At 50.2% G+C, this 8,985-nt stretch overlaps 1 protein-coding gene across 1 annotated transcript in view; it reads right to left on the bottom strand.

Moving 5' to 3' along the window:
- Positions 1-211: 211 nt before the first annotated feature.
- LOC103595529 (aryl hydrocarbon receptor repressor-like) overlaps positions 212-8,985 on the bottom strand; it is a 104,374-nt gene continuing 95,600 nt past the window's right edge. Inside the window, exons 7-10 of the mRNA XM_008578949.1 lie at positions 3,719-3,848; positions 2,534-2,670; positions 2,316-2,452; positions 212-323 (exon numbers count right to left, since the gene is read on the bottom strand). Of these exons, the coding sequence (XP_008577171.1) occupies positions 212-323; positions 2,316-2,452; positions 2,534-2,670; positions 3,719-3,848 (516 nt within the window). The remainder of the gene's footprint in view (positions 324-2,315; positions 2,453-2,533; positions 2,671-3,718; positions 3,849-8,985) is intronic.

Raw genomic sequence — 8,985 nt, 5'->3', positions numbered from 1 at the left:
TATATCTCAACTTCTGCTTGATTGCCTAGTAAAATCCCTCCAATTTTGTATCATCTGGAAATAAGAGTTTTTAATTAACCAGGAATTGGTTATGCAATTTTGAAAAATGAATGACATTCCTCCTCAGCCAATAAATAGTAACTATCTTAATTTCCACAAAATTTAGAACAAAATATTCTCAAAATAAGAGTCTTTATTGTCAACCAATTGCCTAATAGAAGATGTGGTGGTAGCAGAAGATCTGGGATTGTGCCATAATGTGAGAAGCTGCCTCTTTCTCGAAGGGTCCTGAGGGCAGAGCCTGCAGGACTGCAGATGCTCCACTGGGGAACACCGGGGCTCAAGGTCCTCACAGGCTGGCACAGAAGAGACATCCCCTTCATCCCACCAGCAACCTCTTTACTGTTCCCTGGGACCTCATGATTCGAAAGAATTATTTCAACCAAACTACATTCAGTAAGGATTAGTGTCCCTATTTCTGCTAGTCAGAGATACAGATGTAGACATATCAATGGAAGAAATGCTCAAGAGAAGAAAATCCAAGGGCAGGAAGCTACCATTTCACAGCTGGATAGTGGAAACCAAATTAATTCCATAAACTGCACGCCACCGCAGGAGGCAGGCAGGAGCGGCTCCTACGCTGGGGTCACTGGGCAAAGCGAAGAAAGCTGCCAGGTTGGGCAGCCTGAGGCAGGGATCGGGGGACTCTGGAAGTGCCACAATCCTGGGTGGGCCCACAGTTTGGAGAGGGTTAGACAGAGAGGGCCCAGCAAGGACACACAGGCCTCAGGTGTGAGCCCAGACACAGGGAACGGGGAAGCGAGGAAGCTGCCCATGACCTGCTGAGCTGGGAGGACGCAGGAGGGATGTATCCTGGGTGTGGCTAAGGCTGCAGAGGGCCTGGGGAGGGTGCAAAGGAGTGAAGTTTTGTTTTTCATTCTCTACTGTTCTGAAGTGGCTGAATTTGTATTATATACACATAACGTTTTTATTTAAACAAACAAAACAGCTGTTAATGTGAAAGCAGAAGAAACCGACAAGAAAAAGTTAATAAAAACAGCAGCCCAGCACCCAGCAGGGGTCAGGGCCGCCTCCCTCCACGGAGCCCATCTGCAGAGAGACGGGGTGGGGTCCTGGAGGGGCCATGCAAGGTCCTGGGTTTGCTCTTCAGTCCAGGGCCCGAGAGCCAGCTTGGCTGGTGGGGTGACTCACAGAGCCTCTGACGCTTGCTGTCTGTGTTATTCTGCCAGGTGGCCCCAGGCTGGAAGAGGCCAGTGTGGATTGAGAAGATTGCAATGAGCGCACCTACGACAAGCGGGCGGTGGGGGAAGGACCCCAGAGCCGGCATGCTGGGCCTCGAGCAGGACCACAACTCAGGGTGTCTGTGGAGGCTAATCCAGGGCCCTCTCTTTTCAGAGCCATTTGTAAGACGACAGAAACGCCAACTGGCCTCTGTCCCTTCCGTCCCTCAGATGTACACTGAGCACCTGCCAAAAAACTGTCAACCTAGCCGGGAGGACACCCTGGGGCTCTGCCAGATACTGGGCTCTACCTCCTAGGCTCCACAGGCCAGGTGGGGAGACTGGAACCCCCAGCACCCACAGTCCAGTCAGGGGAGACTGGACCCCCAGCACCCACAGTCCAGTCAGGGGAGACTGGAACCCCCAGCACCCACAGTCCAGTCAGGGGAGACTGGACCCCCAGGGCCCACAGTCTGCGGGGGCTGGGGGAGGAAGCGGTGTGGTCATGGAGTTCATGGTCACGGATCCACGGACAGAGTGGGGAGCTGAGCCGGAGGGGCCTGCCCAGCCGGGGGTCCCGGGGTCAGAGGTCCTCGTGGGGGTGAACTCTGCCAGGAAGAAGGCAGGGGCTGCCAGGAGCAGGTACCTCCCTCAGAGGTCTCAGGAGACGTGACTCAGAGGAGACTGGGGGGGTGGTCCTGGGGCCGAGGCTCTGGGGAGAGACAAGTGCCCCTGCAGGGTGTACATGGGGGGCAGAGGTCTGGGACGGTGGGTCTTTGCTCTGGCTAGCCTGAGCTGTCCCTGCTTCAGACAGGAGCTGGAAGAGGAAATGGGCAAAGCCGAGTCTCTACTTGCAAGAAAAGGGGCTGGAACCAAAGAGTCTGTGCAGAACTGTGGGTCTCGGTCACTTATGTCAGTCTCAACTGTGGGATCTCTGCTGCCTCTTCTGTCCTGGGCAGGCCACGCTTCGTGTGATGTAAGGATGTTTGGAAAAGATTTTTTAAAATGAGTTTTAAATGAGGGTGAGCTAAACTGGAACGGAAACCCAGCGCAGGTGTCCACGGTTCCGCCTACCTGGGCTCACCCGCCCGCAGCAGATCACATTTCTCCCGCTCGCTCGCTCTCGGCCTGCACGTGTGGCCCTCACCCCCTCCAAAAGGGGACACAGCCGGGTTCGCCCCTCCTGCCCTCTCTTCTCCCTCCATTTCCTCCTGTACCAGAGCAGGATGTACCCCCAGAGGTTGGGGAGCCCCAGCTTCCACGTGGCCTGAGGCTGTGATCTGCTCACTCACCAGAAAGCCTGAAGTACTGTCCAGCAGGCAGCGCACACGGCAGACGAAACAGCGTGTCAGGAAGGCCGAGTACTCGGTGGGCGAGCCCGCGCCCCCTTCCTGGGCCCTGAGCAGCCTCCCCAGGATGGCGTCATCTCCTGTCCAGGACCGCGCAGCAAAGGAACGTGGTGGTGAGGCAGGGGAGACAGTGACCAAGAGAGAAGCCATAAATATACTCCAAGAAGCACAGGCTGTACATGTAACAGCAAGCTCCAAGTGTGTAACAAACACACTTTGGACTCTGGTGAGTACAAAGTCATGCAACTTAAATTTCCCTTTGCTCTTCCCTCCTGTCCCCTGTTGTCCCCATGGAGACAGCTTCTCTGATGGTTTTCACCTTCATCGTCCCTTGCCTTCACAAACATCATTTCTTAGTAACTATGCATGTTGACTATAGATCAAGTTTTGAATTTGCTTGGAGCTTTATAAAATGGTATTGTGTGTGGGCACCTGGGGTTTGCTTTTTGCATTCATTGTTATAAGGTAAATCATGGTGTTGTGTGAGGTTGTGTGAAAACTTTTCTTTGAATTATTGAAAATGTCTCTGGATATGTGCGAGAGAACCAGGGAATGGTCCTCTGCCTGTGACCCTGGGTGCACCTGCCCCTGCGAGCCTGCTGTCTCCTGCTGCCCATTGAGGAGTTCAACGCCTGCCAAGCTCCTCTTCTTGGTCAGGAGCCACAGATTTGGTGGGGGGTGAGCCAGTTTACAGGAGGATCTTGTGCCCAAAGGGGCAACCAACTCTGATTAGGGAACAGTCTTTCAGAGCTTTTTGCAGATAAATCTAATGTGGGCCAAAGACAATTCCTGGCAGATGTAAGGGAGTTTGGGAAAGACAGACAAGCAGCCTGGCTCCTGGTGAGGCAGGTAGAGTCAAGGCAGACTTGGGCCCCGCAGAGCACAGAAGAGCAACCGGTAGCAAACACACCCAGAGTCACACGGGAGCCGATAGAGCCGACCAGCGGAGCATGGCGAGGGGCATGGAGGGGCCTCTGTGCAGGAAAATGGCAGAGGTCTCCGAAGAAAGGTGAAATGCTAAATTCAGTGTGTAAAGCAAAGGAGAAGGACACAGTTTTTCTTGGGCACCCACGTGTTTACATGAAGTATTCTGGGTTCTGGCTGACCCACCTGGACCCCAGGACCCACCTGTCTCGGAGCGGGTGGGCTGCCCACACACCGCCAGGGGCGGGTCCATGGCCCAGTGCAGCTGCCTGCAGAAGTCCCGGCGGTCGTCCACGTGGATATAGTCGTAAATGTTCTGGTGCATGACGTCCGTCTGAAATATCGCAGCAATGTTATTTTAGCCTCACCCTAAATGAATTTGCACTGTTTATTCCAGTAATTAATTGCAAAAGTGTCCACATCCACCTGTCAAAAGGAAGTCACATCCATGAAGACAAAGTCGCATGGAAAAGACAGGACCCCTCTCCAGAGGGATGTGCCTATGTGGGCCTGGAGTGCCCCCAGGACTTGCCGGCTGCAAAGTCAGGTGCACTCTGGTGGCCTCCCCCAGCCCCTGACCTGCCCACCCACTGGTGCCATGTGCCAGCCCTCGGGGGCAGACATCTTCTGGGTCATGACACTTTGGGGTCAAGATATCTACTTTCCTAAACCGACTATGATTCTCTGAGACTCAGGTTCCCGTCCTGTTGTGTCTCATGACCAGTGATTTCCTTCTTCCTGGAACCCAGGCCTCAACTGGGGCCTATTCCATGATGCCATGAGGACCCACCAGTTCACGTGCCTCTCTCTGGTCCTCTCCTCCCACCTGCTTGGCAGCAAATCTGGGCTTTGACTTAGTGGCTGGCCCTGGGCCCATGTCTAGTGGACAGAGGCCAAAACCACAGGCTGTGAAGACTGGCCAGGTGGGACTCACCTGGGGCTCTCAGAGTGTGCCCACAAGCCACAGAGGCCTGGCCTTCTGCCTTCTCGTGACTGGCCTGTCAGTGCCCCAAGTTGTTAGCCCCCCAGGAACTGCTGGTGATCCCTGTAGAGCTGAGCTCTTTTCAGAACAGGCCTGTTTCTGAATTTTAATCATTTCTGAACTGGATCATTATAATAACAGATGATTCTTCATAAATGGAGGAAAAGCTCCTTAAGGATCAAGACCTTGAAATAAGGTTACCGTGCAGTAAGTCACTGTTAACTAGACTCCTGGGGCGACTGTATACCAAGAGGACTTGTTTTTCCATCTAGCTGTAATTTCCTGTCCCTCAACCCACCTCTTTCTTTTCCCCTTGTCCCCTCTGCTTTCTCGCCTCTAGTGACCAAAGTTCTGCTCTCCTTTTAACAGTTCAGCTTATTGAGTTGTTTTGTTTTTTTTTTAGCTCCCACATATGAGCGAGAACATACAGTATTTCTTTCTGTCAAACGACGAGAGGAAATCAAATGTTCCCATCACAAAGACATGAGTAAGTTTTGCAATGATGAAAATGCTAATTACCCTGATTAGATGGTCACACATTGTATACGTATACTGCAATATAACTCTGTATGCCATAAATATGTACAATCAATGTTTCAATAAAAATTAATTCTAAAAAAAGAAATAAGGTATTTTTTAAAGAATGCAACTAGTAAACTCGCCCACAATGGATGAGATTCGCCGTATTCTCAAGTAATCCTTATTGACGCCTGTAACTTAGTGGCTAAGACTTGCTGGGATCCCCTGAACATCAAATGAGATACAACCTCAGGAAGGCAGGAAGGGAGCGTGGTCATGACAAAGAGTTGGACTGTAATCACCTGTGTACCCCACTGTCTAGCGAGCCCAGAGAAGGGGGCAGAGAGAAGGTAAGTGGCCACCGTCCTTGGTCAGAGCTGACTCAGTGGCTCTGCAGATGAACATGGGACCAGTGGGCAGAGACCTACCCAGGGTGGAAGTGGACATGCCAGGCCCGCCTCCAGCTCATGCCCTGATGGGTCCCACCCCACCTGGCGGCTCTAGGATCATGGCGTGCTTCCCCCAGGGGTGCTTTCCTGATAGACTTTTTTTTTTTTTTTTTGTCTTTTTTCGTGACCGGCAACGGGATCGCAACCCTCGGTGTTGTGCCCGCACCGCGCTCAACCAGTGAGCGGACTGGTCTGTATATGGGATCCGAACCCTCGGCGGGAGCGCTGCCACACTCCCAAGCGCCGCACTCTACTGAGTGCGCCACCGGGCCAGCCCACTGATAGACTTTTGATTGAAGTATAACATACACAATGGAAAGCGCCCAAACTAGAAATACTCAGCTTGGTGAGTTATCTAAGGAGAACACCCAGATCAAGGACGGTGTCTCAGAAGCCCCTCTGCCCCGCACCGAGTCCTGAGCCACTCCCCACCCTGCAGGCTGGTTTTGCAGGGTCTGCTCTGAATGTGTGCCTCTTCTTCCCAGCATGGCTGTCCTGAGTTCACCTGTCCACATGTGTGGTGGTGGCCTTTCTCGCTCACTGCTTACTGTGTCCTGCTACACCAGCATGCCACAGCAGACCAACCCACTGCACTGCTAACGCCCTTTGGTTCGTTTCCCATTTGGGCCCACTGCAGACAACGCTGCTGCGTCTTGAGGGCATTTCTGCCAGGCACACACCAGGAGTGGAATCACTGCATCACAGGACAGGCAGAGGTTTAGCTTTAGCAGTGAACACCAGCTTTCCAAAGTGATGGTGCAAAGCACACTCCTGCTGTGGCACTGCACGAAATCTCTAGTTGCTTGACACTCCTGCCAACATCTGGCATTTCCAGGCTTTTCCATTTCAGCCACTGTGGTGGATCTGCAGTGGTTTCTCATGGGTTTAATTTGCATGTCATAAAGACTGATAGGAATGAGCACCTTCTCATACACTTCTTGGTTTTTAGATGAGTGTGCATGTGTGTGTTCATGTATATGTGGGTGTGTACGTGTGTATTAGTCTGTTTGTGTTGCTATAACAGAAATACCCGAGACTGGGTAATTTATAAGGAAAAGAGGTTTATTTGGTTTACGATTCTGGGACAGCTGCACCTGGCACGGGCCTCACGCTGCTTCTACTCAGGGCAGAAAGTGGCAGCAGCCAGCGGGTACAGGCAGATCACATGGCAAGAGGAAGCAAAAGAGAGAGAGAGAGAGGAGGTGCCAGGGTCTTTTAAACAACCAGCTCTCACAGGAACTAATAGAGCGAGAACTGACTCACTACCCCTCCTCCCCCCAGGGAGAGCATTAATCCATTCATGAGGAATCTGCCCCCATGACTCAATCAGTTTCCAACACTGCCACGTTGGGGATCAAATTTCCACGAGTTTTGGAGGGGACAACACGTCCAAACTCCATCAACGTGCATGTGTGCGTGCATGTGCACGTGTATGTGTGTGTGCGTGTGTGTATGCATGCGTGTGTGTGCACGCATGTGTGTGGGTGTGCATGCATGCTGCCTGTTTGTGTCCTTCCCATGCCACTCTGACGAGCTCCTCGCTGGACGGTGAGTACTCCTGCTCTGTCTGGATGCGAATCCTCTTGGGACATGCTCCTGCCCTCCCACTCCCCTAACGGACTCCAACACAGTCCAACTCATCAGTCCTCACCTTGTGGGTAGGGCCTTTTGTCTCATTAAGAAATCTTTCCTTGTACATCTCCCAATTCTGCCCTGTTACCTTCTAGAGACTTCCATCGTCCACCTGATATTTACTCTGTATGGTGTGAGGTAGTTGAGATTCATTCTTTCCCTGTATGGATCCAGTTCACTCAGCATCATTTATTGAAAAGACCATCCTTTCTCTACAACCCAGCAGTGCTATCTTTATCATAAACCTCATGTCCAGACATACATGCCTGCTTCTGAACTCCAGTTCTGTTTTAGGGGTCTATCCGTCTATCCTCGCACCAACCCCGCACTAACTACTGAGTTATACAGAAAGTCTCATCTCCGGTGTTGTGAATCGCCCGAGGATCACCACCTCCTGCTGCCTCTTTTCCTCTTCCTCCAGGTGGCCTTGAATACTCCCAGCCCTCTGCATGTCATGCAGGTTTTAGAATTAGCTTGCCAATGTCCACCAAAAAGTTGCTCAGTTTTTATTGTAATTTCGCTAACTCTATAACCTGATTTGGAGAAAACTGACATCTTTATAATTATAATATTTAGTCCCCCAATTCATGAATATGGTATATCTCTCAACTTATCTGGATCAATTTTCATTTCTTTAAACAATGTTTCCTATTTTCCGTGTGGAGGTACTGTATATCATTTGTTAGATTCATTCCTGGGAATTTGGTGGTTTTTAATCCTGCTGTAGAAGGCCTTTTCCTCTCTGTGGTTTTGATTAGAGGATAAGATTGTGCTGACCTCTGAGCACTGGGCCGTCTCAGTTCTCACGGTAAATGGATAAACAGGCACCGTGACTCACACTCTATTCTCTCATGAGTTTTTGTAGGTGACCCTAAGCTTTGCGGAGCCCTTGGAGGTGGCGATCCCCCAACAACCTCTCTGTGCAGCCGCAGCCTGCCGGCCCCATCCTCGTTCCCACAGATGTTAGTTAATGCAGGGGCATGTGCAGTTAACATGGGAGGGGCGGATCTGCATTTAACCAAGGCAGGAGACAGATACACTCGGAGGAGAGCGTGGTAAAATTGGAAAAGAACGTTTCTGACTAAGACAAATCTGAAGGCAGGATGAAATATGACTATTTTTTAGGTTGAGGAAACAAAGTTTTGCATTTTAATAATTAATGTGGCGTCTGCCTGCCCTAAGTCTTTCCTAATCTCCTAGAGTCTGATTCCTACCAAGTGATGTCAAGAGAAATAAACGGGAGGCAGAGAATAATATAACAAATATTCAGACAGCACAAAAAGAAACACTGCTCTACCAAGTAAAGGCAGTCTTTATTTTAGTTTTAAATCATCATTTATGCATTTCAGAATATAAGTGTTCCCAATTTTAACAAATTGCTCATTCCAGCCGTTATCGTTTTTACCTTTTCTGTGCAAAAGTGTGTACACATCTGTTAACCATGCCTATGGGATTAACTGCTCTGGTTGACAAGCTGTTCCAGTCTGCCCTCGCTCACCCAGGGACAACTTACCCAATCTGGTGACCTTTGAGAGAATGGACAACTTCTTGAATCAGTAAGTGTCAACAGTAACTAACACACACATCTAAAACCCACTGATTCATCCTGAGCTTGCTGAATTTGAAGACACTGAAGCTGTGCACTCAGGCTCTGATAAGAAACAATTGGTTCCTGTCTTTTTGCAAAGCATTTTGCACAAGAAGCTCATAGGAGCACAAAACCATTCTCAAATTTTCTTGAAATATTTTGCATAAATTAGAGGCAATGCCCAATTTCATGGCATTTGGAAACAATTTCCTTATAATAAAGATAAAACTTTTTTTTTCTTACTGCTATCGCTGGGGAACAATAACCAAGCTCCAAGAAAGCAAAAGACCCAATTAGTAGG

This window comes from Galeopterus variegatus, unplaced genomic scaffold (assembly GCF_000696425.1).
Source record: "Galeopterus variegatus unplaced genomic scaffold, G_variegatus-3.0.2 Scaffold1788, whole genome shotgun sequence".
Taxonomy (NCBI): Eukaryota; Metazoa; Chordata; class Mammalia; order Dermoptera; family Cynocephalidae; genus Galeopterus; species Galeopterus variegatus.
This window is presented reverse-complemented; position numbering and strand designations above follow the sequence as displayed.